Source organism: Colius striatus, chromosome 15 (genome assembly GCF_028858725.1).
Source record: "Colius striatus isolate bColStr4 chromosome 15, bColStr4.1.hap1, whole genome shotgun sequence".
Classification (NCBI taxonomy): domain Eukaryota; kingdom Metazoa; phylum Chordata; class Aves; order Coliiformes; family Coliidae; genus Colius; species Colius striatus.
The window spans coordinates 7,292,537-7,320,273 of record NC_084773.1 but is presented as its reverse complement, the minus strand read 5'-3'; the positions used below and the strand labels follow the sequence as shown (position 1 = coordinate 7,320,273).

The following is a 27,737-nucleotide window of genomic DNA, read 5'->3' as shown; positions in this document are numbered from 1 at the left end:
TGTCTGCAGAACTTACCCATCCAGCTGCCCAGGATGGTGGAGAAGATGGTCTTCTTGTTGCTGTCCTCCATCTCAGTGAAGGAGAGGTAGTTGAAATGGCGAGTGAGGCGTGGCGTGACAGCATTCCTCCCCCCTCCAGGAGGTCCCATGGCACAGACAAAATTCATATCCACCAGCTTCTTAAAAGTACCTTGAAGGGTGTAAAACCAGGAAAGAATGCTGAGTTGTAGGTAAACCCCCTCCCCAGCAGGTATGCACAGCTACCAACAGGCCAGCTTTTGCCAAGAGCAGTGTTCATACCGATGTGTTTCCTGTCGTACCAGCCCTGGTGATCCATCCACTGCCTCAGCAGCTCGATGGGAGGCTGAGCACCATATTGCTCCAGCATGGGCATGTTCAGGTCATCAATGAAGAAGATGAAGTACCGCCCGAGAGGAGGCCCAAACACCCCCTTGCGCCTGTAAGGACAGAAGCACAACTCCTCTTGCAAAGGTACTCCTAACTTGGGCCAAAAGCAGGTTTTAGACCAGAGGCTTCCTGGGTCAGCAGTTTCAGTTGTCCTCACACTTGTCCATCAGCCCCTTTATAGAGGTCTTTACTCCAGATCTTTTCCATGCAGTGTTTGAGGCACTGACTCCTCTCCAGACACGAGTGAGATTTTGTTTACTCATGCACCATGTCCATGAATATTTGCACCCATTTAAAAGCAAAGCTTGAGCCCATGAATCTGTTGGAAACTTCAAACCATAGGCTGAATGGTGAGGCAAAGGGGAAGCTGATAGCCATGGGGAGTAGGATTGGGGGTCAGCAGCTATGTTTTCTCCACTCATCAGTTTCCACAAAGACCCCACACTAGGGTCTGCAAACACCTCTGTTGTTAAGTAGCATTACATTAAGCCTTTACATAGAAATAGCATTTATATATTATGCAAATATTGTTGGAATAACTAGAATTGGAGCAACTTTTACAGACTCTCACTAATCCTTCTCACTTTCTTGCCATTGTATCAAGTTACTACTGTCTCTCACAAGCCCAGCTCGGGTTTGGTGTATGTCCTATTTGTTATCCACAGCTGCATGTGGTTGGGGCCCTTTCAGGTCTTGGGATGAAATTAAATGGCCAAGTCAGTAGAAGCACTGAGCTCAGGGATACTGCTTTTGCAAACACAGAAACTTGCCTCTTGTCCAGTTTGCTGTCAATGAGATCCTGGGTTTGGTTAGCAGAGGTACGTGCCGAAAACATCAGGAAGTGGGTGATGAATCTGAGAGGCAAGTTCTTCAAAAGCTTGTCTGTAATTGTGAGAGTCTTCCCCGTGCCAGTGGGACCAATACAGAGAACCTAAAAGCACAAGCAGCAACGTAACATAACCATAGGCATGCAGTCTGTGTTTCTCAGCTGACATTTGCAGGTTAGTGTTCACTTAGGCATTCAAAGGCTGGGGGAGGACAGAAGGTTTGCTCCTTCAGTAAAGGCCAACTGTTCAACAGATCACTTGGTGGCGAGGGAATTCAACCAGAGAAGTATGAAATGGAACCCTAGGAAACACATAAAGAGGGATGGTGATGGGCTATTTAGCAATTGCTGCATTTTGATTGAACAAGTGAGTGTTGATATTCCTTTGAGGCACTGGCATGGTGCCTGGTGACTGAATGGAGAACTGTTGTTGCTTAGGCACAGCTTCTGAGTGGAGAAACACAAATCCATGACAGTGGGAAATAACCTCACAGTGTCAGGTAGCTGTTAGGCTTGGACTGCACTGGGAGAAGAAAAGGTACCCCTGTTGACGAGAACAAGGTTGAAACAAGAAATCCAAGACAAGGCTGGGCACATACTGGCTTATGGTTGGTGAGCAACAGCTCCAGCAGCTGGGCCATGCGGACCGTGTTCAGCGTGGGCACAATAATGTCACAGAAGTTGGTATCAGGGACCATGGTGAACTTTGCTGTAGAGTCCAGCCACTTCTCCCAACACACCTGAAAGGTATGAGAGTGTTTAGAAGGGGCAGTTGCATTGTTCCCCTACAGGAACAGGAAAGCTATTTCTGCTGTGTTTGCTCTATCACAGCTCATTGTGTAGTTGCTCAGATTCTGACGAGGAATTCAGGTTTCTGCCTCCTCTGTCTAGTCTTGTCACCTCTGCCTTTGTGCATGGCAATGCTCTGAGGGCCTCATTCATTTCCTTCCAGGGGAAGGTTGCCCAAGAGCTCCAGCATTGCTCCAGCAGCAACATACTTGCCCTCCATTCTCAAAACTGTGACCAAAGGGTGATGGAGAACCTGTGATATTTGCAAGGATGGGAATTCTGTCCTAAGCTGATCTACCCTGTAAGTGCCCCCATGGCAGAGGCACAAAGAGGGCTTAACTGGGATCCTACCTTCATGTTTGGTGCCATTGCCTGTGTTGTACTCAGAGGCACACAGAGGGTTTGTACTTGTACAAGATATGGATGACCTGTGCTAGAATCAAGTCACAGACCAACCTCCTAGAGGCCACTATACAAGTGAGATAAAGGTTTTATCAAGGGTATGCTGGACAATACTGAGATAATACATGTTCTTGACCAGCCTGTGTGGTTTCCCCGCAGAAATGCTGGGGGAAATGCCACTGATGCTGGCAGCTTCTGCTGAGCATCTGATGTTCATGTGGGATCTTTACTTTGCTCTGATTTCAGGAAGGAGAAGCAATTTCCTTCCCTGGCTCAGGGGCTGGTGACTGTCAGTCAGATGGGCCTTGCATGCCCTACTGGTCTGCTGTCTCCTGTGAAAAAGATGTCAGACTTGTCTGCCTTGCCCGTCCTGCAGACTGCTGCACACAGCTCCTCTGCTGTCATGCACTGCTTTCTAACACAGACCTTTCCATCTGAGTTTCTCCCTGTCCTCCAGCAGCCACACTTGTAGAGCTCTCTCACTTTCCTGAGCACTAGCAGAGGCACTCAGGTCTGAACTGAGCAGCCTGTGGCTCAGATTCAAAAGATCTGCTTCACAACCCTGATGGGAAGAAACTGCCTGCGGCCTTTAATGAAAAGCTTAACTTCACGTTAAACATTCTCACTTGGTTTCTATAGGCCTTTCTTATTTGCCCTTGATGAGAAAATCCTACCAAATGCAGCAGGACTATGTTGCTTCCTGATCCCTTCCCCCAGTTTCCCAGCTTGGAGATGAAAGTAAAGTATATTACCTCCCTAATGACCTCTTCATCCAGATCATCTTCAGCACTGCTAAGCCCAGCATCATACAGTTTATAGTCATAAACCAGCCCTTCTTCTGGGAAAAGTAACTGGATCTGTGGGAATAAAGCTGTGGTGAACCTGACTGAATTCATAGCAGGATCTGCACTACTGCAAGGAAGACTTTACTAACAGGATGCTGCCCACATCAGCGAGGTCAGGTTTCTCTCCCACATCTTCCAACTCCAGGGGTCCCTTGAAGTTTGAGGCAGATGTGGCACACCAGATCCCAAGATGAAGCCCATTGAAGAAACTCTGACCCCATTCCTCATTACCAGTTCCTCTATAATAAGAGAAGATCTGCTTTTCCTTTACTCACCTTTTCCTTTGCCATCTTCTCCCTCAGCCACAAGCTGAAGGCCACACGACCTTGGGAGTCTCCGGTAGCACCCACACTCCAGATCAAGGCAAAGATAAACCAGGGTTCAACCAGCTCTCCAATACGAGCTGCCTTCTCCTGGGGAATCGTCCTAATTCCCTGACAATCAGAGAAGAGCAGAAGTAAACTGCTCAGGCATGGTTAAGGTACACAAACCCCAGATTCTTCTTAATGTGCTCATAATTCTGTTCAGCCTCTACTTAGCTTTTTCTAGATCATTTTTCACAGCCCTTGTTAATGTATCCTGTGGATTAAAACTTGCTGTTCGATTGGTGTACTTGAGAGACTCCCCTTGCTGAGCTAATGTCATTCAAAAGGAGCTGGGAGAAGAATTTAGTCTTTGGTTTTTAATTTGAAAATTGTCCAGCCTTCTTCAATACTAAGTCTCAAAGGGTCTGCAATCTGAAGTGCATCACTGCTTAGCTCTGATCTCTGCTTTCCACTCATTCTCCAATTCCCTCTGCTATAAATAAAAGTGTACCTCTTCCCTTCAGCCTGGTAGGCATGGAGCTTATCTTTTGTTCTTTCAGCAGGCAAAGCATAATCCTTCCAGATTTACCTGTGCTTTGCAGGATGTTGTATTATCTTATGCCACATAGATGAGCTACAGCATGACATTTCTGCACCAACACCTTGTTCTCTGGTGATTAACCCTCTGCATGACTTAGTGCCTTTAAGAGTTACAGGCACAAGCCACAGTGATAGAGGCAGCAAAATCCTACCTCGATGGGAATGAAAGGCTGAAACAAACATTCCAAGAGCATGAGGAGGCTCCTTGTGAGGTTACTGTCTGTTGAGGCAATTATCTCCTTCACAAACCCCCGGACAAAGACGATGGCCTCCTGTAAGGTGAGGCAGGAACAGCTCAGCATCACCATCCAACACATTTCACTTTGCTTTTACCTTCTAGGGTTCTGGTTTCTCCTTGCCTCCCTGCCAGCTACATTTGGCAGGGAGGGTACTACTGAGAATGCTGCCATTTCCCACTGCATCCCGAGTACCACAGTTTTGACTGGAGAGATGCAAGTCAAACCCTTTGGTTCAGTTTTAACTCCAACACACCTCTGGGCCTGCCTTTTGGCTTTGTGCAACAGTGACGTGCATCTTGTGCCATTACTGCTGTTAAATGGTTTGCTCTCTTCAGAGCCTTTAGTTATTCATTAAACCAGTGGCTTAGGAGCAGGGTGGAAATAATACAACTTGCTCTTACAACCTTCTCCCTGGAGTTACTCCACTGTAAGCAACAGAGCTGCAGGAGGGATGATTTTTGTCCAGAAGATAATTTTAAAATGAAATAAAACAAGCTATAATGACCAATAAGACTAAGTCACATCTAGAGGGATCAGCAAACAACCTTCATTAAACCCAGGAAATTCACAGAGCAGTTTGTATCCTCGTAGTCTGAAGTGTTCCCACAATGGCATTTAAATCCAGACCTTGACAAGTCTGGGCTGGTTGTTATCTCAGCTGACAAGCTCCAAGCCACACAAAGGCTGGAACAGCATTGTAACTCACCTTGAGGAATCTCCTGAAGAGAGATGCTAGCTGCTGTGAGAAGGGCTGCATGATGCCTGGGAGTTTTTGCAACCAGCATTCGATGAAAGGCTCCAGCCCCAAGATGCTGGGTTCCAGGTAAACCATGCCACAGCGGGAGACTGTGGCAGGGGAAGCAACAGCCAGGTCCTGGACTTCAAACATCATGGTCATGCTCTGGCAATTGCAAAAGGGAAAAAAGGAGGATAAGGACTTAATCACTTCTAATATATATTTCAGCATAATATAGCAAAGCTGAAATCTTTCCCTTTGTTGCAGGATGCCTCTTTTTGTTGTGTTAGTGCAGCACAACAGAGGACTGGCCAACACAGATGTGCTATTGAGACACCATTTTGCATACAAGCCCATCACAGACATCAAGTGCAAAGTAAAAGGCAGGTCTGTTTCAAGAGGGAGGAAGGAAAACAGGCAACAGAGAGCAACAATGGGAGGGATGAGTTACCTCTGTCAGCTTGATGATTTCCCCTGAGCTGAGGCACAGCTTCTTATTGTCATCTAACACTGTGTTCATGTTCTCAATCCACAAAGCATCAACTGGCCCATCAAACATGTACCACTTCTTGCTGGTGTCAGTGGCTGCAGCTCCCTGCCGGATGAGTGAGGAAAGGATCCCGTCTGTCCTGAAAGGTGGGAGGAAGGCAGAGCTTGGCCCATTCTGGTTTTGCTGAAATCAATGACAAAGCCTCCACCACTCAAAGCATCAAAGCCAGAAGGTTTCCTAGGTTTGTGTGCCCAAGGATACCTGTGCCTCACTTGATGAACTGTATGAATCCATCTCATTCTTTCATTTACCGAGAGATACATCTCAGCCTGAGTGACACCATGAGACAATTTCTTTGGGTATTAGGATTTGGACTTCATGTCATCTAACTATAAAGTGCCAAGCTTCCCTTTAACATCTCTGTCTTCAGTGAAAAACAAAGAGACCTTGCTAACATGCAGTTCAGGTCATAGGAAAGTTATCTGCTCTTTCCTCTGCCAAGTGTAAAGGGAGAGTCGGGACAGCTACTCTGCTAATTCAGATGCTTCAGCTGGGTAATTACAGGTTGTGAAGATGAATACAGAGCATGACTTTACCCTCTTTCTAATTGAAATTCCCCATTCTCAGCAGCCTGTGAACCTGGATGGTGCTGGAGCTGGTGAACAGGACACATGAGGAATGCTGGCTTTTGACAGCAAGAACTTAATCTGTACATGGAAACCTGGAGTGCAATTTCTGTTCAGGCTCTGGACTCTACTCCCATTATCAACTAATTATTTGTTGTTTTTATAGTGCTAGTGAATTCCAGGGTATTGTTATTGAGATCAAGGGAAAACAGTCTGTTCTAAAGCTCAGCTGATTAAAACAGATGGATTTGTCTGGAAATACATTTGACATGGCTGTTGTATTTTTGTTTTGTCATGTTGATGTGCCTGTGTGTTGCCCTTGGGTAGAGGCACATCATAAATAAACTGTCGAGCTTTACTGGAATATCCTAGAAAATGTCCTTCAGTAAAGATGCACCAGAGCCCAAGCTGGGAAGCTCTGTGTATCATCAGTAATGCTCACTTGCTTTCACTTTTCCTGTAGGCAGTTAGTTTCATATTTAGTTTCCCTGCTTTACAGAACATAGTTTTTAGTTTTGCCTCTAAACAAGTGGTGGGTGATGGGGCCAAAGGAAGACTCACACTGCTTCTCACGCCTTAGCTTTTGGATAAAGTGAGATGCAAATTCAACCTCTGGTCACACATCACAAAATCTTATGAGTTGGAAGGGACCTCAAAAGATCATCCAGTCCACCCCCTCTGCCAGAGCAGGACCACCTAGAGTAGGTCACACAGGAACTCATCCAGGTGGGTTTTGAATGTCTCCAGAGAAGGAGACTCAACAACCCATCTGGGCAGCCCCTTCCAGGGCTCCCTCATCTGAACAGGGAAGAAGTATTTCCTTACATTATATGGAAGCATAAGCAGCAGGACCTGGCTGTCAAGAGGGTAAAGGGGCTATTGGTTCTTGCTTCCAAACCACGTAAGCAAGCAGGAGCCCTGGTAACAGGGATGAAATGCCTCTTTATGCCTGAAAGTCATGCCTCATTGTTCAAGGCCACCAGTGTATTTATACAGAATGATTCAAGTGTGCAGTACAGAGGTCACTTTTCTTCAGAAGCAAAACAAATGTTTTAAAGCTGCTGCACCTTAGAGCAAGGGGCCTGTGCTCCAAAGCAATTCAATTATTTCTTGTTAGACAGTTAATGCTGCGAGCTGAGCTGCAGTAACTGTCTGGGCCAAGCACACCACAGAAGATGTCAGCTTAAATCACCGTGACTGCCTGTTGCAGCTTGGTGAGGACAAGGACTTGATCACTGCTGGCTTTATGCCACTATCTTGCACAGTTCTCGGCCTTTAAGAGAAGAGGCTCAGCACTAGAAGAAGGAAGGAGAGCAGGTTTTGTACTTTACCACTCATGTGTTAGCAAGTTGAACTCTCCATAAAGCTGGCCCATTGTGATGGATTTGGGATTCAGTACAAAGTAGTTGACTGCTTCGTAATTCCCACCACTGGCTGCAGGCTGACCTTTCAGTGATGTCATTGCAGCTGCCAGGACTTTGTAACTCTGCAAAAAGCAGGAGAGCAAGAAAGTGAACTACCACAGCTCCATAATGACAAAGCCACTTGTTTTCACAGCAATTGCATTCAAAAGGCAGTGAGGAGACATAGTGAAGGATAATATCTAGAAAGGAGATGCCTGGCTGTATTCACAGAAATAAAGCATTCTTGGTAAAGGCAGGGAGGAAGTTAGATCTCCTGTATAAGAGGCCTGAAGCATCTTGAGATGTCAGACTATGTCTCAGCTTTAGCAATTTGCAGCAGAGCTAATAAGCCTCAGTCTAATCTCCCAGCTCAAGAATGAGCTAGTAATATACTTCCCCATGGCTATAAATCAATACTAAAAGGCAGCATCTTGGTACCCTGAATTCTATCTGAGAGAAGCTGGAAATACTGGTGTGTGAGTCTTCTGTGAAGCTTAACCCTCTGCATCACTCTCTACGGAGCCAGCAGAGTGTCTCAACTATACCTTTGTCTTCCCAGAGCCTGTTGGCCCCACCAGCATAAGGCCATGACGAACCACAGTGGTTTCGTAGAGCTGGATGCACTTAGTCACAAAACCTGTAGAGGAAGATGATGCAGAGTGGGCCTGAGACCCCCTGTCTCCTTCCTAGGACAGAGCACTAGCCTAAAAGCCCAGACCCAGAGGGAGCTTGTGGAGAGCCTTTCCCCTCACCATCAACATCCTTCAGATTCAGTTTGATGCAGGACTGGCGAATGGCTTCTTCCAGGATGCCATAATCAACAGGCTGTTCTCTGATCTTGGGAAACAAATCTGAGACAATACCATTGAAGAGCTTGAGGTCATCCTGAAGGAATTTGGGTATGTTGGCATCCCTGATAGCCCGCAGGCAGATCAGCTCCTGCAAAGATTTAAGAAGTCAGAACTTCCAAGATCCTGCCTCTCTTCTGTGGCTGCAGAAAAGGCCGCGGGAGTCTGTGACACTGTAAAGTGTAAGTACACTTACCTCATTCATTGTAGGATTCTCTCTTTTGAGGTTGCCAGCTGTTGAGATGACAGTCTTGACAGATCTCATTCCAAAGTCATAGTGGTCCTGGAAAAAGCACAGAGGAAACAAAGTCATCAGATACAGGAGCATCACGTAAACCAGAGTGAAACTATGCATGCGCTCAGCAGGTAAGAGAAGGAAAAGGAGAGAGTTGTGTCTTTAGAACAACTGCTCCTTCATCCAAGTCTGCTCTCAGGATCCTTTAGACAACTAACTAGTCCTCAGTTGTACAAACTGCAGGTGAGGAAGATGAAAAAACTATGATGAAAAATCCTAAATGGAGTGAGAAGTAGGCAGGGCTGCTTGGCTCAACTGCCCTGCCATTGTCATCCTAACTAGGACTGAAGGTGAATGCAAGTCCAGCCACAGAAGAGGAGATGAGAATTAAGGAGTGTGGTAGCTGAAGAAAAGGTATTATGACCTTTTTGTGACACACTATCACAAGGCACCAAGAGAAGCATCCAAGTGCTTAGTGCCCCAGCACAGAAAGCCTCACCTTTAAAAAAAAAAAACATTCATAGACATTAAAGCATTTACCTGGGCACTGAGCTGCTCTGACAGTAGTTTGAATGTTGTGGTGATCTTCTTGGCAAGGACTTTGGCTTCATTAAACCCAAAGGAGTAGAGTGAGATCTCAGCAATCATGGAGTAATCTGGGACCATCATAGCCACAGGACGAAAGAGAGCCTGAAACATACAGTTCCAACACAAGATCAAAACACTGTTGTTCCTTACTTTTCCCAGCAAACTGAAAAGGCTGAATATCTACCCCAGACTATTTAGAGGGCATAGCATGAATGTGCCTGGCACCTGTCAGGGTAGCATCATTACAGACTACAATCTGAAAAGCACCATTTGGCTAGAAATGTCATTCGAATCTCAAAATGATCCTAGAAACTTTCCAAAAGGATCACATCCTAATCCTTGTCCTGGACACACTGGTGGTCTGGGTAGCATCCAGCACCTGTGTCACCCCTCTTCTTTCTGTGTATGCAGTCTGCCCTTCTTACCTTGAGGTTATCAGGCAGCTCAGTACGCCCAGCATAGCCTGGGTTCATTGTGATGAAGACTGCACAGGATGGGACCAGTGGGATTTCTGTGCCTTCAAACATGAAGCGATCCACCTGGATCATCAATTAAAAATATGATCATCCTCAAAGAACAGAGCCTGACCTGCAAATTAAATCATGTACAGAATCTTCCAAGAGGAAAACATGGCTTTCAGTAGTTAAATTATCAAGCACAGACACATACAGCTGCCCACAGCTGTAGTGACTCAATCTGATCCCACTGCAGGAATCCAGCATTACCAGCAATATTTTTCCCCTGTTTAAGAAACTGTGCTCATGGAAGATTTACTGATACGGTATTTTTTTCTTTCTTTCTTCTTTAGCTCTTGAACAGACTTCTAACCCTCCAGATATAAACAAACATCTTTCCATCTATTCTGCAGTAGAGTTTGGACCTGAATTAATTCATGTCAGAGAGGGCAAAGAGAAACCTAAATCCTTTTAAAGCTGTGTAGGTAGTAATTTCAGGTGGGGAATAAAGTAATGCAGAAGATTCACAGAGAGCAAGTTTCTAATTCCAAGCTAAAGTCAAGGTGATTCAGGTCTTAACCCCTGAGTCTCCAGAGAATGAAGCTGAAGCTGGCTGGTAGACTGTCTGGCAGCTGAGTCTCCATGTAAAGCTAACAGTTCACTTTACATTGCAACTCTGTGTGTGCATGAGTATGCATTTTTCTGTGTGTATGGGGTTTTGTGACTCCACTAAAGCTTGGGTAACACATTTAGACAAACGTGGTGCTGAGCAATTCATGGCAGAACACTGGCTGCCTTTACCACAACTACAATTTGTAGCAGCTCAGGATCTGTATCCGAGTGTCTCCCACACCAAAGTCTGCTGGCACTGCAGCTCAAGCTGAGACATAGTTGAGCCTGTGAGTGTGAGCAACTGTGGCAGCACAGACTAGAGTGAGGTTACAAAGCCCACTCAGGATGCTGACTGTGTAATGGCCTAATATGATGCACCCCAGTGAGGGCATTACTCATGCCCTTGCAGGCTCAAGTATGTCTGTCCCAGTTGCCCCTGAGCAGTGAAGCTGATCCTCTGTGAAGATGCATGCAAATACAAGGACTTGCCTATGCTAGCTCAAGTGGAAATTGGTTTTGTCTGGTTTTGCATCCATATATTCATTACATACCCTCTGCTGCTGTGCTTTCTGAATGGTTGTGATCTGCTGGGCCACCACAGAGAGCACCTCGATATCAATGCGGTTGAACTCATCAAAGCAAGCCCATGCACCAGAGCTGGGCAAGGAAGGGAAAATTAGAGGTGTCAGGAACATCACACAGGAGCAAACTTGCATTCAAAAGCTCAGCTAGATGTAGAAATTACATATCCACCTACTGGAGAGGCAGCACAGAGACAAGAAGTGAACCTGAGTGGCCCCTAACAACCCCCAGCAGGTAGGGACAGAGCCGCAGCATAGTGGTACAGTGCGAAGGGCCATAGCCCCTGGCCCCCACTACACATCCCAGGCCATGTGGTGAGTGAAAAGGTGCATGGCCCCTGCAAGACCATGGCAATGTCTGATCCTGCAGCCTGGGACAAATTCTGCATGTCCCACATTTGGGCTTGGAAGGGGTATCATGCTGAACTCCCATTTTGTACCCAAGGTGTAGGTGTAGCAGATTCTCTCAAGTCCATTTTTCAGAGCTTGCAAGGCTACGTATAAAGCTGGAAACGTGGATATGAGGAAGGTGATCTTCCCACAAAGCATGGTTTAAGAAAGAAGTTAAATTACTTGCAAAGGAAACATCTGAGAAAAAAGTATCAGCTTTTGTTGGAGTAACTAATTCAGATTCACCAGTGTGCAACAGACTAATTAGAGCAGCTCTGTTTGAAATGTAGAGAAGAGAGAAGCTTCTCTGAGAGGATCCCTCAGGGCCTAGAGCAGTCTCTCTTGGCTGCTCAATTTTGGATACACTCAGCAGATTCTCTCCTTCTTAAGATTAAGCAGATTGTGGGCTGAATCTCCATCCAATGTGTATGATATTAAAACAATGGCCAGAGCTGCAAAAATGTGCACAGGTGCCTAAGAGTGGACTGGTGCAAAGCAGTTTAATTTTGCCCTAATTGAAGAGGATCTCTTTTTAGCTTGTTTTTTTTTAATTGGCTCAACTGTCCTTCCCTTCTGGCAGGAACTTTGTAACTTTGCTCATTCTGGAACGAACACAGTGACCTCTTTATTAGGGCTTTGCTTGATCTGCTGGGCTGCTATGACAAATACCCACCAATCCCCAGTGGCTCGATGCTACCCACTCCTTCACAACAACACGCAGCAGCTCATTGTACCTGGCTAATCCTTTAAAAAACTTTCCCATTGCCATAAAGTCAAGCTGGTCAGAGCAGTTGAACACTACAGTTTGGATTGCTAGTGCTTTGCCCAGGTCTTTTGTTGTTTCTGTTTTGCCTGTTCCTGCTGGTCCTGCGGGTGCTCCTCCAAATTTCAGGTGCAGAGCTCCTGTAAGTGTCAGATAACACCTACAACAAAGAGAGACCAGATGATGAAAAGCATTTCTGCTCCTGATTTCAGTAAGGGAAACATATGATGCATCCAGCTGGAGACAAGTAGGAATCCATTCTTTATTATTCTGCAGAACTGCTTATATATGCAGCATTCTGCAAAGGAGTGAGCTATGTGGCCTTGATTAGTATTCACGGGGGCCTGCATGGATAAATCCTGCTGCCACTGGCTACAAATTCACTCTCCAGACAAAGGACAGTTACAAAAGGGTAAAACTATTATTGCTGCTGTATATTCTGGAGTATTAGATGTCCCTATCTACTGGTTTGTAGAAGAGCTTCTTAGCTATCAGGTGGGCATTTTATATGAGTTAGGGCACTACGTTAAGAATGAGGAGAGTGAAAGTAATCAGTGTGAGCACTGATCTCTAGAAATACAATAGAATCAATGCCAGGGTGTTCCTGTGCCCTTGTCTCAGGTAGTCCTTTACTGCACAATGGGTTCTATTTACATCCATGAAGCAGGAAGACTATCATGGTCAGATCCTTGGGTTAATTCCCAATGAGGCTTGTTCATCCAGAAAAAAACCCCAACCAAACAAAACCAAACCCAGACAAACCCCTAAACCACAAACAAACTGAAAAAGATACATTTATTACCCAGAAAGCAATCTCCTTACCTGTCAGTGAGGGGTGTGATAACCAGACGGCCACTGTTCCCCAGATACTCATAGCCATAGATAAATTCAGCATTGACTGCTCTGATGTACAGGTCTCCCCTCGTCCAGTAGTACCTAATGATGAGTAAACATGACATCAGACAGATAAACACTGGCTGACAGACAATATAGCAGCTCAAAAGACTACAGCCTGCAGGTTTGGAGATCTGTATGTCAAGGGATTTCCCTCTCAAGAGAAGAGAGATAAGGTAAAACAACAGGGTGGACAGGAGTTCTCATAGACCCTGAAATTAGGTGTTATATCAAACACCACACTCCTTGGGCAGGAGAATCTGTCTCAAATTCCTTGGCAGCCTTCAAAATCACTTTTCATACAGACGTCAAGAATGCTGCTCAACAAACTATGCAGACTCTTGATTCTATTTGCCATGGACACGATTGATGGGTAAGGAGAACAAAGAGTGGCCAGGGAGGCCAGGTGAGGCTCAACAGCTATGCTTTCTACCTGAGCTGGGAGATCCACTCAAAATCATTCATGCTTGTCACATTCTCCTCAATCAGCTTTGCTGCAACATCCTTGGCATGGACTTCGATCACAATAAGAGCTGACAACACTGCTCGCTGCATCTTGGACAATTTTCCACGGACCAGGGCAACCAAATCCCCCAGCTGGGTAAGGAAAAGAAAGTACTCTGAAGCAATCCATATCCTAAAGTCCCAGGCTGTATTAATACAATGCAATCAAAATTATGGCATGGTAAGTCCAGATCATAGGCTGTGTCCAGACAATTTCTGCCCCTCCTCTCGTCAGAGATACAAATGACAGCTCAGAAAGCAAACACTGCACAGGGCTGGCTCCAAGCTGCCTTCTGCCTACACCACTACCATGTGCAGGGGAAAACAAAAGCCTGAGAGCCACGATGAGGCCTGAAGTTAATATGTCCCAGGTATCAGGTGTGATTAGATGTGTGGAACAGATACGAAGGATACAGTTTCACTTTGACTTCTACTGTCTATCCCTTCAGTTCTCCACCTTTGATTTCTTGGGTGACCCTGGGGAAGTTATCTTTCATTCCCCTTGTTTCTGTCTTCAGGTAATGATAATGTTATCAGTACTGTAGACTATTTGAGGTTTATGATGATGGATATCCTAAGGATTAAGATGACAAGAACCTGCTTTTTTAACCTGGTTTTGAGCTGTGCAGGACTGTCTCTGTGTTTTTCCTACAGAATTGTCCTCACTGTATTTGTAAGTTATCCAAGTTCTGATGACTGAAAAGTCTCCATCTGGCAAAATCTCACCCTTGATATTCATTTTCATACCTGACTACTCAGCTGTGGGAAAAGTCTGCTGGACAAATCTCCAGCTTCCAGAGCTTCAGACACTTCTTTTGTCCAGAAAATCTGGCAGCCAGCAATGACCACTTGGCCAGGCCACTGCAAGACCCATGTGCTACGTGGAGTCTTAAAGAAGAAGAAAAAAAAAGATGGTAAGAAAATGATTTACCAGTTTGTGTTTTTTAATTTCTACATCTCCGTGCTCTGAGATGCATGATTAACAAATAAGAATGGAGTTCTTGGTTAAGAGAGTTTCCTTTTTTTCCTGCAGTTGCCATGATTGGTACAGCAGGTACCTTTTGTCCACTGTGCAACCTGAAGGTTTGTAACTGGTTCCAATCGGCCAGCAGCAGGTGAAGAACAGGAATCTCTGAGATCCAAAAGAATGATTCCTGGCCTGTTGTTCTTCCTCTGGCCTGTTCTAACTTTCCTAGTTACAAATTTTCAGACTGTGTAGAAACCAGTAACAGAAATATCTGAGGTCTTTCATTCTTCAGCCTTTCTCCCTCCCTAGACCCAAACTGAAGTTTCACTTTTCTGCCAGCATAGCTTTTACACAGAGACCAGAGCCATGATGCATCCCCTAGGCATTAACCACAACAAATAATTCATGTGCCTTGGGTACTTTCACCAGCCCCTAGCACACTGTGTGAGACATGAGAGCTGAAGAAGATTGTTAGAAAAGGAAGTTGCCTGGAGACAGGAGTAGATAGGGATTCATACAGGGTTGTACTATGATATTGGAAGTGTTCTGGGGCTCTTGAGTGAGTGTGCAGGTTTGCATTCTCCTGGACCATTAGCTGCTTGCTCAAATGCACATTCTGCACTTGACCCACACACAACTGGATTAAAGGTTGCATTTTAAAACTAGTAGAATATCACAAATTCACTAAGCTCCATCACTGGTGAACTCTACAAGAAGCCTGGAACAAAGATGTCAGAGACCTACCAGTCTGTGACACAACTCTTACCTCTGGATAAACGCCAATAGATCTTTCTATGTTGTCCCGGATAGTGGCCTTCATGGACTTCTCCACTTCCAGCAGCCAATCCTCCACATTGTCAGTGGGGTAGATGGGAATAAACAGCTTCACCTCTTCTCCTTCAGCAGAGTACATGTGTGTGATCTGTAGGTCCTCCTGGAACTGTAGCTAATGGAAGTGCAAAAGGAGATGTAAATGTGGTTCCTCCTTTCTATCCCTGCCTTCCTGCCACTGGGGAACAGCCAGGCTGTAGTGGTGTAGGCTCATTATAAATCTGGTGCCAAACTTAGTTGTCAATAGTGATAATAAAGTGTGTGACAGATGTGCAGAATGACCTCTCAAAAAGTCGTATGAAAACAAGAGATTCATGTTGCTGGTTTGAGTGAAGCAAATCAAATTATAGGTAGGATGAACATTTCTCACTGCCTGTCTAAGATTCAAACCCTTGATTCCTGTTCAATTCTGCAGATTTAAATCATTTCCCTTGAGGTCACAGTGCTTGGTTGTAAGAGTAAAATTTTAAGAGCTTCTCCTGTGCCCCAGCCTATCACTGACATTCCCCTTATTTATTCCAGTGGCTTTGCACCAGGTTTCCAGTTCAATTTCCTTTCTATTTTCCCAAGCTAATGACTAGGAGATTGGGTTTTTTTTGTCTGAGTATTGTGGTGGTGCAGGCTGTGACTGGCCATGGAGTCTGAAGTCTATTAGGAATAATAAAGAGGAAAAAATAGCTGGGTTAACCCCAGCTCTTAAGTAGGGATAAAAGCAGAAACTTATTTCAGTTTAGGCTTGCTCACTTCTTGTCCCTCCTGAGGCTGTCAGCAAGAGTGGGATTCCATCCCAACCAGGTGCCTGTGAGTAGACCTCTAAGTCTGAGCTACTTCTCATGGCTTCCACAGTGGGATGGACAAACATCTCTAGAGGGAGTGTCTCTCCTCCTAAGATGGGGATGGAAGTGAAATTCTGTAAGTTGCCCTTTGCAGGTGCCTATTTTCCCCTCATTGTCTAAAAGGCAACTGAGAGTGCCCAGTTCACAGGCAGACATCTGGCTTTGAAATGCCTAAAGTGAAGTTGCTTGAATCCCACCCCAGGGCAGGCAGCAACTTGCAAAGCCCACATACAGTTGCAAGTTCCACAGAGCAGGATGTAAACAACCTTCCAAGTTCCCATGACACCAGCTTCCCAGAGCTGGGCCAAGCCAAGAGGGTGCTTGCTTTGCCTACCTGTGCAATGTTCTCGAAGCATTTGCGGAGGTGAGGTTGTACAGCAGTGGGGTCTTTTGTCTGAGACAATATCTCTAGCAGCTCATCATCTGAAAGGAAGTAGAACCTGGAAACACAGAGACAGGCATAAGGGGAAGCTCTTTTTACTGTAGCACCAGGGCCTAAGCCCTGACAAGGCTTCTTCTAGAGACACTGTTTCCTAACTGCTCACTATCTCTTTGTATTTGTGCTGAGGAGTAGCAGCCATGGTCCAGCCATCTACATTTCTGTAGAGACAGACTTTTGCATCTGCAGAAGTCAATTACTCCCGTGCAAAGTGGGTTGGAATGAGTATCAAAGAATGGAAGTATTCCTTCAGGAATAAGAGATGGAGTTACACAGAAGTTTTCATTTTACCCCATCCTTTCTAGAGAAACCATGAGGCACAAATACACGATGATGCTGCCAGACTGCACTCAACTCCCAACCTTTGTGTCTGCCTCTTCTCCCCATCAGATGGCAGCATTGAAAGGCACAGCTTTGCTTATGTTTGCAGTCTCAAGACAGTATCCTAAGCTCAGACTCTTTTGCTCTTTCTTGGCAGAGTAAGCTGGAGTGAGCCTCTTGTTTCATGTTTTCTGAACTGAGGAGTGTGATCCAGCCTACTGAAGTTTGGGGTTACCTGGGAAAAGCACCTCTCTTTGTCTCCAAATAGTCACTCAGCCCTTTCTGTACAAGTTCAAGGAGTTCGTTACATGTCCGCAGCTTGTCTAGCAGCACAGGATCAGGGCACAAAGAAATCACCTGTACACAGCACAGAGAACAGAGCAAGCATCAGAATTCTGAGCACGTGGGAGATAAGGCAGTGGAGATAATTGGGTTGCCCAGTGCTGTTACTGATAGGGTTTAAATGACTCATTCACAGGAATACTTTCACAGGGATCTGGAGATGTGTGAGCTTGGTGGGCAAGGAGGGGAAACAACACTTAGGGATGTGACAAGCACATTTCTGGGTTCCCCTAAATACCAACATTGGTAATATGGAATACAAGTGGTGATGGAGCCCTGGGAAGTGAAAATGAGAACAGAAGAGTGCAGAGCATGGCTAACAGGACACTGAAACAGGCAAAGTGCAGCAGAAGAGCTAAACAATGGGTATAAAGAGTCAGTCTTGAGGAGGAATCAAGGAGTTTCCTATGGATTAGGGTTACAGCAGGCTTGGTTTCAGGAGTTGTAAGGGGGAGGGAGTCTGTGCTGGGAAGAAGGTAAGTGGTGGCACAGACAGCTTAGTCCAAGGCATTGCAGGGAATGACTGTCCATTTGGAACAAAAGGCCATGTTCCAGGAGAAGAAACCTAGCACAGCACCCTGGGAAAGGCTGCATGGTTTATACAGCCCTGCTCATGCCACATCATTATAAAAGCAATGACCTGAAGGCACAGCCTCAAGGAATTTGGAATACCTCACCTGAGGGTTTTCATTGGCATTCTTCATGATGTTCCTCCAGTCCTTATCCATGGCCTGGAAGCGCTGGCTTTCCAAGGGCAGCTGTCTTTTGATGTCTTCTGATCTAAAGATGGACTCCAAGTAGAGCCAGGAGCGCTGGCAGTTCAGCCATTCCTCTAGGACATCCTAGTGCAAAGCAGGAAAATCATAGCAGGACACTGTGCTTTGAACCTGTTCAACAAAACCATCTAATCTGTGTACCAGAATGGGTTTAAAGACAAAACAAATGCTGCTCTTAAGCCTCCCACAATTCTAAAATCTCCCTGCAGTGTCAGGCCCTGGAATTTCCTTCCCAAATAATTAACAATTTCCTACCAGTCCCTTTGGCTAATTGTTGTCAGCAGGCATCAGAACTAACACTCACTGGTTTGATGAGGGTAGTTTAGAAATATGTGTAAGGCAATACTAAAGCTCAAAGGGATTTTGTGGTGCTAGGTCCAAGTTCTATAGCTAGTGTTTCTGTATTTACAGCACAGAGCAGTAAGTGAGCACACAGTAAGACAGGGATTTTATTTTGTGAAAAGAGGTTTTGTAGAGGGGAAGAATGACAAATACAATATGCCAGACTCTGCAGTTCAGTCATATCCTCTGTGCTGCCCAATACACCTCAACTCCAGCCTTTCCTACGGAATAACCCATGCAAAACATCTTTGAACAACACTCAGAAATGAGAGAATTGATGAAAAGCTAAATATTTCAGTTAGACACAACAAGAAAGCCCTGTTTGTCAGGCATTCAAAGCAGCAAGAATAAGGTTGGAAGATTGTTTTCCTCTTCCATGTTCAAGCACAGGAGATGGGAAGGTATGGGGAACCTGCTCACCACTGCAAAGCAGCTCAAGTGTTTGACTCCCTTTCAGACTGCTTTAGTTACACAGTGCTATCTGCCATTCCCTGAGCACAGGCAGCCACTCGACCTAGCAGAGGTGGGGATTTCCAGTCACACAGACAAGGGTGTTTGCCATACCCCATCAGCTAACCCTGATAAGCCACTTCTCAGAAGCAGATTCACATGCCTTCAGTGAAGGGGTAGGATAGGCAGGGTGAAAAAATAGACAGCATCACAGCCAAAACTACATGGAAATAACTGAATTTCCCCATATCACCTACTCAAGGCTTAGAGTAGCATTTCTGTACCCTCATGAGAGATGATTAGCACTCTGGCAGCCCCTGGCCAAGCCCTCCCAGGTGGCAAGCACCAATAAACAGAATAAGACAGTTATGAATATCAGATGACAACACTGCCATGCATCAAATACCAGCATTTACACAGAGTTCTCCAGCCAGTTACTTGCATTGGATGTTTTTTTTCCTGCAGCAAAATGGTATTTTGCTGGCTGAGTCCTGCTGGGTGCTGAGCATTCAGGCTCTGGTTTGATGAAGAAGTGCTGGCACAGTCTGCCACAACTTGCCTTAGACACCAGTCTTCCACAACTTGCCCTAGACACCAGTCTTCCACAACTTGCCCTAGACACCAGTCTTCCATATGCTCTTCTACACTGAGATGTGAATGAGTAGGATGGATTTCACCTGGCCTGTAAGAATCTGTAAGGTCCACTGAGTAGAACATGATTAGAGATGCCAGAAGGACTTTTCACAGCAAGGGGAGAGTCCTGGCTCTAACAATTATCAGCAGAAGAACTGGAATTTAATCACTGCTGCTTGCAAAGTATGGCTCTAAGTTTATTCCCTCTTTTACTAGATTCAGTGGGCTTTGAAAGACCCTCTTCCTCCTTAAAGACTGATACTCTCTTGATAGCCATCCTTCCAGTTCCCTACCAGCAATTGCACAGTGTCTGTGTCCAAGCATGGCAGCGCAGCCCAGCTGCCTGCCTTCACCACGTGTGTGCAGGTAAGAAACCAATACCTGTGTCATCTTCAGCTTATTTTCCCAGGTGCTCATCCTTTCCTCAAAAGGTTTCTTGAATGGTGAGAAGGACATGCTCTGAACCATGACCATGTGGTCATCTAGGAGCTGAGAAGCTTCTTCAGTGTTTTTCAGAATAAAGGTGTCTGTATCTTTGTAAAGCATCACAGTAAATAAAACAGAGTTCCATTCATTCTCCATCTTGTCGAGTGCCTGGAACAGAGGGACAAGCAATTTAGTTTACAGATACAACCTGTGCAATGGTTAGCCCAGCTTCCACAACTCTCTTAATGCCACTCTCTAGCAAGGGACAGATTTTTCCTCTTGGATTCCACTGGAAAATGCAGCTGTGCATTTAATGCATGACAGACTCAGGAACAACACATTTCCTCTGCGTTGCCCATGGACTCAACACCTCAATGCTGTCCTGAAAGGAACACTTTAAGGGAGAAAAAGGGCAACTTCATCTCCAGGCCACTACAGATGCACAGAGGCTGGCAGCAAAGTGCCTGTTAATGAATATGGTTAATGATGGCTTTATGACAGGGGCAGCTATCCACTGGGAACTTGAGATTTCATAGAACAAAAGGTGCCAGAAGGCAATGACTTTCAATCAAGACTATCTTAGGTCATGTCCAAAGAGGTGAACTGAAGCTGAAAGACTATCTAACCTATGAATCTCCAGAGCCAGCAAGTCCTCCCTGCACATTTACCGTGTTAAAGGATTTGCCATCTCTGTTTCCAGCCACAGCTCATCTCCCTGACCTAGCATTTGAATGGCAGGATGCAGACAATCCATTGATTTTACCGTAAACACTCACTAATCCCACAATGAGGTGTGAGACCCAACCAGTGGATCAGCACAACCACCAGGCAGTGCTGTCATGCTGCAACTGAAATTCTGTGCAAGGCAAAATACTTTCTTCTAGAGTAGGAACCCAGTTGTGTGGCCATTGCTCCTCTCTGTAAAGGCAGCAGCCTTTTTACTTGTGCTGCAGAATGTGTCTAATGCCCTGGGGCAACAGCAACGTCACCCAGTTACTGCTATCTATTTGAGAAGCAAGTCTCTCTCTGCTCACATTCTCAATGGCATATTCCTTGCCAGCTATCTCAGCTACTTTGGTAATGCTCTCGATATGGTCCAGCAGGTTCATGTCCAAGCAGTGACCAATTGTGAGCCTGGAGTCTAGCTTGATGTCGATGTTGATGTCTTCTGACAGCATCTCCCAGTGCCGGCTTCTCATACCAGGGTTGCGCAGCCCTTGAATTAAGGGGATGTACAGTCTGAACTCTTCAATCTTGTCTCGGAACTCCTTTGCCACATCCTGGCAGGCTTTCAGGGAGAAAAACAGAACATCAGTGGAAACACTGTGTGAGGAAGTTGCCTTAAGGAACTTCCTAGATGTTGTCTAAAACCTGGTGTGCTCATAGACACGTGGTATGGGGTAGGTAAGGAGCAGGAGAGAACACTGCAAAATGCAGGCTGAAGTAATGAGGACACAAAGGCTCTCTCTACATGGCTAGTAAGCAAGAATTTAAGCCCAGAAGCAGACCTGCCTATTAGCCAAAAGTCTGTTACAGGTAAATTCATGCTAAGCAGCAGTGTGCCTTGGCCTAGAGCTCACCAGAAGAGAAGCAAACAAATTGAATCCATTACTGTGGCTCCAAGCATGATGAAGGCCCATCTGCAAATAGATATTTTAGAAGCTCTGACCATCATTCCAAGATCTTTGCTTCCTTAACAAGACTGGGTTGCAAGTTTCTCACATTCCAGCTCAGGTCATCCTAAATAGATGGACATTATACATAGGACAAGGGGCAATGGGTACAAGCTAGAACAGAAGATGTTCCAAAGAAACACAAGGAAAAAAACTTCTTCCCTGTGAGGATGAGGACGCATTGGAAGGGGCTGCCCAGATAGGATGGAGTCTCCTTCTCTGGAGCAATTCAAACCCACCTGGATGAGTTCCTGTGTGACCTACTGTAGGTGGCCCTGCTCTGGCAGCGGGGTTGCACTGGATGGTTTTTTTAGGTCCCTTCCAACCCTTAAGATTCTGTGATTCTGTGACCACAGCCAGCTATGGAAATGGAAAGCATGGAGAGGCCCTGCCAGCCTATGGCCACACTAGAGCCAAAAGTACTTCTGCCTCATAAGAAGGACAAAGTCAAGGGAAGGGCTTTTCTCTCTGGGGGCCTCCTGGAAGCCCACGTCTCTGCACTGTTCACATCTTGTCCTTTTTCAGCACGTGCTACTGTGAGTAAAGTGACAGACGGGCAAAGAACGTGGGATTTGCTTACTTTCCAAAATCTGGCTCCAGCATGTGCCTCCTCACATTGTACCCTGCGTGCTCACACTGCACCCTCGCAGCGAGGATGTGACCACCTCACACTCCCTGCTGGGTGGTATGCAAAGGCAAGGCAGACTCAAGGACGTGCATATATTTTAACAGGTGCTAGGGAACATTGCAATGAATATGAGCAGGTATTCTTAGTATTTCTGTTTACCATAATGATTCATAGTTACTCACGCATCCACTCATCACCTCCTCCATTGGGGCTGATTCATGGCATTGTTTAAGAGCAAGTTCAAGTTTAAAAGGATGAATCAAAAATCTCCCACTGCAAAATATATTTCAATCTAAGCCATCTGGCAGGAGATTTTAGAATTAGCTTTAGAGAATGACCAACATATCTCCGAGAATCATGGAATGGGAAGTTAAGCCACAACTGAATCCTCAATTCCAGCTTTACTAGGAGCCATGATTAAAAGACCTCCATGGGAATTACGAGGGCTCGATGTGATCATCTAAACTTCACACACACATTCAGGCAGGCAGGAAAATGGTTATTACATTCTACAGACCATTTCCAGATTCCGCAATTTCATTTTATTCATAACAAAATCAAGATCTCTTCTGGCTTTCCATTAAATTCATTGGCTAATAGAGAAAATGGCTGAGAAAAAAGCACCTGGGAGACCCAGATTCAAGTTCTTTTGCCACCTGACTTGCATAAAGGCTTAAGCCCACACGTCTAGCCACTGGGTGATATAGTAATTCTCTGACTAGTCTGGATTATTTTACTTTAGATATAAATGAGTAAATATTAACTGCAACATAAGAGGGTGGTTTTTATTTTCAGTACTGTTTTGGGAATTAGGTATAAAAGGGATTTGCAGCCTGGTTGTTTCTGTGCCAAACTGGTGCTTCAAGCAGCAAACTAGCATCTAGATGTGAATCATCATAGCTCCAGAAAAAAAAGGTGGAAAATAACTTTGCTAGCATTTTCTCAGCTGGCTCTAATACCCACAACATATCCATATGACATCCTGACAATCCCTGTTCAGAGCACTTTGTGACATCCCTCACATCAAAATGCTGATATACACCAACGTCTTTTCCCCAGACTACCTGGTGAATCCTTGAACTGCTTCACGCATCTCTGCATTGTCTTAAAGGAGTCACTGACATTCTTTTCTAGTTGCTCAGCCTCAATTTCCACAAGAGGATCATTCATCCAGCTCTCATGCCACTGTATCCAGTCTGACACTGTACTCCAGAGATCATAGTATGGCTGGAAGTTCTTAACCATCCTGGATAACTTATTGTACTTTGGAAAGAGAGAAAAAGCAAGGATGAGCAACAAGTGCATTCTCCTCTGGGTGACAATTTGCATGTCTAAAGGCCAAAAAAAAGGCACAATTCTTTTTTGAATCTCAAGCAAGGAATGAGGAAATGTGTACTTAGAGCAGATGTGTCAAACTACCTTCTCCTGGGACCACAATATAGACTCCAAGGGAGAGCAACTATCAGAGCTGGGCCAAAATGCATCAAATGAAGCCGTGCTTGTACCATGTATCTGGCATGGAAAGCACTCTCTCCACTTGCCTCTACAAATGCCTTGCTGCAAAATGAGGAGATTTTGAGGGGCAGTCCACAAACAATCAGTGAAAGCACATCATATAGGAACCTGGCTCCTTGCAGGAAAGGAGAAGTAACCATCGACTGAGAGGCAGGAAAGGATCACATGAACTCCACTTCTGCTCTGCAGCCAGACTAGGCTGGACGTGGATGACAATGATTCATTGGCAGCTGAACAGCTACAGGCAAAATGAGTGTTTGCAACTCCATAAACTGTTGCCTGAGGAGAATGTGCTGCTCTGTGAGCCCAGCCGGCTGCCTGCACACCGCTATGCAACCACTCATTCACAGCCATTTAACTACAGCAACAGCCTTATAGAAATAGATGCACCTAAATGCTGCTTCAAGACTTTCCCCATCCAATTCCTCCTCATTAACATCACTCAGGTCTGAGTGTAGGCACCCCAAGACCCTCACATGAATGGTAATATCGGGCCCATGAGCAGCCTTACAGCTCTTCTGCAGCACAGGGGAGCGATGGAGCAGTGTGGTTGCTTTATGGGAGCAGCTCTCAGATACACCACAAGAGCACAAAGGACTCTCTCCTGAGGCATTGTGTCTCATTATTTGCTCTACCTATCATCTAGAAGGCCCAACAAAGATTAGGGTCCTATAGGTGACATAGATATAGACCTGACACTTACATTGGTAACTTTCATCCCGAATATTCTTTCCCTGTTGTTGTAGAGAATTGCCAAATTCTGAAGCTCCTTCAGCTGCTTCCTGACTTCTCTTGCTTTGTTAGCCAGCTCATGGGCTTGGTTAACATCCACCTTGACAGAAAATCCATCTACAGTCAGCTAGAAGAGAGAAGGCAGGCATGAGATGTGGCTCTGAAGCTGAATGCTTCCTCTGGAGATCTCAGCTTCCACGTCTGCTCTTTGCTACATTCAAAGACAAGATTTTTATGCTCACAATCTCACCTCCCTCAATACAATACCAATTTCACTATAATGAAAGTGGTGAGGAGGAGCAATAACCACTGGTCAGGTGGTTGAAAGTGCAAATGTGATGACCAGCTGCTTTTTGTCTTTGTGACAACAGTTAATCCCTGAGGAGCAGAAGCAATAAATCTGTGCCCAAATTTCTTGCTGCTGACATTCTACTGTCATTAGTTACGGAATCAGTGAAATGGAAATGATAGCTCTACTTGGTCACTCAGTTTGTTTCCAAAAATTGTTTAAGAACACATATCCAGAGCTTCTCTAAGATCTTTCTTGGTTTAAGGTTTTCTTGTTTGTTCATTTTTTTAGTCCAGTGTTGGGGTATCATCATTTTGGGAGGCTGTTTCCAAGATCCTCTAGGGCACTGACTACAGGCCTTTCCAAGATGACAGTTTTCCCCCATATTTAAGATTTTCTGGTGAAAAATAAAACTGTTTCAGCAGAAAGCAGAGGTATCTCAGCTCCAAATCTGTTATTGTTTCAGGGTCTTTCCTGCAAGTTGAGTTTCAAGATTGAATGTGTATTTTCCTCCTTCATGGCAGCACATCATGGGAGATGCTCCATGGGGGACTCAGTATACAAGAAAAAGGAGGTGCATGGGTTGCCTGAGCACCAAGAATTGCAGTATTTTATCTCAATGAATACCTTCCCAGTGAAAAAAACCCTGATATTTCCACAAAAAGTATCAGCCTTCACACAAAAATGAAACTCCTAATCAAATGCCCAACTTCCAGTTAAAAACATACGGGCAGGGGGTTTGTTTGGTAATTTCTGATCCAACAACACATTGACCTAAAAACTCATCTGACTAAACTCTCATCTGAAAGTTTCCTGCCTGGCTGACCACAAGAGTTTGAAAGCCCCCTTCACTGGACAGTTCATTGTCAGTGGCTTAATACCTCCATGTCTTCCAGTTTGTCTTGAAAGATAATTTGATCCATGACTTGGATTTTGCGGAATTTGTCTTCATCCTCCAGGTGCTGGAGCCGAATGGACTCAGCTTGCACAGTTATTTTCAGTGGCCAGTAACATGCTGCCCACCTGCACTCACATGATATAAGAAACAAACAACAAAAAAAAAGGGAAAAAGAAAGATGTGAGAGAGAGAGAGAAGCTTTTTGAGCATATGTTTGAAATGCTGAAAATAACAGAATGAGAAAGCCAACTCCCACCAAACAAGGAAGCTTTACAATAACAGAAACACATGTGGTTTCAACAAAACAAGGGTTTTTTTCAGCTTTTCTTGTTGATATGCAATCCTTGTGACTAGGCTATTCAAATAGAGAGAGCTGGGGAGAAGTGGAGGGCCTTTTTAAAAGGAACAAATTCAGTACTTTGCTGGAAAGCTAGGAGACAGCAAAACAACAGTTGGCATCCAGAGGGAATGTCTGCCTTTGAATGTAATCACAAGGAACTGAAAAAAATGGAGTTAGAGTCTTGGCTTGTGGCTTTTCAGGGTTACTGGAAAAGCCAGTCTCCTGTTAAGCAGGACAGTGAGGGGCCAGGGTAAGCCAGATACAGTGAAGCCCTGGATAGCAAGGCTTCTGCAGAGTGCCCTGGTGAGTACAAGACAGATCCAGGAAAGGCCGCACAACGGGGCTGCTCATGCCAAGGGAGGTTTCTTGGTTCCTGCTCAGCCATAGGCCACCCATAACTCCATTTGGACATGGTAGCTTGTGTGCAATGCCAGATGCAAGCTCTTTAGCATTTTGCTCGAGGTCACAACCCTCCCAGCACTTGAGGATGCAATCTCCTACTAGCTCTGCATCTGCCAGGGTGCTCAGGGGGCAAACAGCTGCAGCTGTGCTAAGGTGTCCTAGAGCTGAGCTGCCTTCCTGCAGCTTCTGTGCATTTTTTGGCACTGTGCATCCCATGTTTCTAGCTTTAGGAGCACTCTGCAGAGACTCACTCAGGTTAAAGACACAATGGACCAAATCCATATCATACAGCTTCCAGGGCTGAGCTGACTTTAGAAGTCAGACATGTTTGTGAGCTGACTCTACTGCTAGGGCACAGTCAAACCCCAATCTGATTAACATAGCCAAAGATAAAGCTATGAGAAAACTGCATGGAAAAGAAGATGCATTAATAATACAGGGTTCATGTTCCTTTCTAGTCCTAATAAAACTGTGGGAACACTCCTACCTTGAAGTGTTCATTCAGTTTCAGACACATTGTGTACTTTGAGACCTTGCAAATGTCTCCAAAAAAAGAGAAAAGAGTTTTAATACATTAAACAAGTTAATAGCTACTAGTTTGCTTTGCCCCAGGCCAGAAGGCAGCATGAACCCACGCTTCTTCTCTATAAACTTCAAGAATTCGGTGCTCATAGAGGCTGAGAGGCACTTAAAAGTTCTGCTGGAGCCCTTGATAGACACATAGGCCCTGAAGCACTAAGAATAGTAATTGCTGCAAAGTGTCCCACTTTGACAGTGGGAGAAATGCCTTGTGCTCACTTGTCATTGAAATCTTCTTCGGTAAGATTGTAAAGGAATTCCTCCATGACCTTGTAATCTTCCATGACTTTACGAATCAGTTCCTGCACAGGGGGAAAGAAAGAGACAGAAAATAGGCACCTTTAGACCATACTGATTCCAACTCTCTGGCGTATACCTCGGTTTCATGAGGTGCCTTTGAAGCTTACTTTAGTCACACAAGCTTAAAGGGATGTAGGCTGCTTCTCTGCTGTTTGAACAGTGAGAATGGATTTACAACCCCTTGTTCTGCAAATGATCACACCATCATCACCCTCTGTTCTGTATAAATGAAATGTGACCTAGTGGATAAAGGGCTGGAGAGAAATTGAGTGTTTTGGGCTATCCTCCAGGTTCTTTCTTCAGCATGGGCAAGTCGACTTACAGCTTGATGCCTTTGTTCCCCATTTGTTCAGCTGGGAGAGGGCCTACACTTCAAATAATTTTGAAATAAGTGTGTACTAGAATGTCCTATTGGAAGGAACATGTTAACAGTGATATGAGCATTTGGTAGCTCATATATGTTCTCGAAAATAACATTC

The 27,737-nt window shown here is 45.1% G+C and overlaps 1 protein-coding gene across 1 annotated transcript in view; it reads right to left on the bottom strand.

The window, feature by feature from the left end:
* The window catches only part of DNAH1 (dynein axonemal heavy chain 1), a 74,474-nt gene that overhangs the window by 25,906 nt on the left and 20,831 nt on the right, over positions 1–27,737 (bottom strand). The window contains exons 16-45 of the mRNA XM_062008663.1: positions 27,178–27,260; positions 25,621–25,762; positions 24,422–24,577; positions 23,268–23,466; positions 20,937–21,190; positions 19,858–20,070; positions 17,953–18,117; positions 17,169–17,290; positions 16,508–16,613; positions 15,273–15,452; positions 14,287–14,427; positions 13,469–13,632; positions 12,964–13,077; positions 12,113–12,301; positions 10,959–11,064; positions 9,766–9,879; positions 9,293–9,442; positions 8,714–8,800; positions 8,422–8,608; positions 8,215–8,306; positions 7,598–7,752; positions 5,602–5,779; positions 5,121–5,315; positions 4,328–4,447; positions 3,546–3,704; positions 3,178–3,282; positions 1,834–1,974; positions 1,179–1,339; positions 301–458; positions 17–190 (exon numbers count right to left, since the gene is read on the bottom strand). Of these exons, the coding sequence (XP_061864647.1) occupies positions 17–190; positions 301–458; positions 1,179–1,339; positions 1,834–1,974; positions 3,178–3,282; positions 3,546–3,704; positions 4,328–4,447; positions 5,121–5,315; positions 5,602–5,779; positions 7,598–7,752; positions 8,215–8,306; positions 8,422–8,608; positions 8,714–8,800; positions 9,293–9,442; positions 9,766–9,879; positions 10,959–11,064; positions 12,113–12,301; positions 12,964–13,077; positions 13,469–13,632; positions 14,287–14,427; positions 15,273–15,452; positions 16,508–16,613; positions 17,169–17,290; positions 17,953–18,117; positions 19,858–20,070; positions 20,937–21,190; positions 23,268–23,466; positions 24,422–24,577; positions 25,621–25,762; positions 27,178–27,260 (4,510 nt within the window). The remainder of the gene's footprint in view (positions 1–16; positions 191–300; positions 459–1,178; positions 1,340–1,833; positions 1,975–3,177; positions 3,283–3,545; positions 3,705–4,327; positions 4,448–5,120; positions 5,316–5,601; positions 5,780–7,597; positions 7,753–8,214; positions 8,307–8,421; positions 8,609–8,713; positions 8,801–9,292; positions 9,443–9,765; positions 9,880–10,958; positions 11,065–12,112; positions 12,302–12,963; positions 13,078–13,468; positions 13,633–14,286; positions 14,428–15,272; positions 15,453–16,507; positions 16,614–17,168; positions 17,291–17,952; positions 18,118–19,857; positions 20,071–20,936; positions 21,191–23,267; positions 23,467–24,421; positions 24,578–25,620; positions 25,763–27,177; positions 27,261–27,737) is intronic.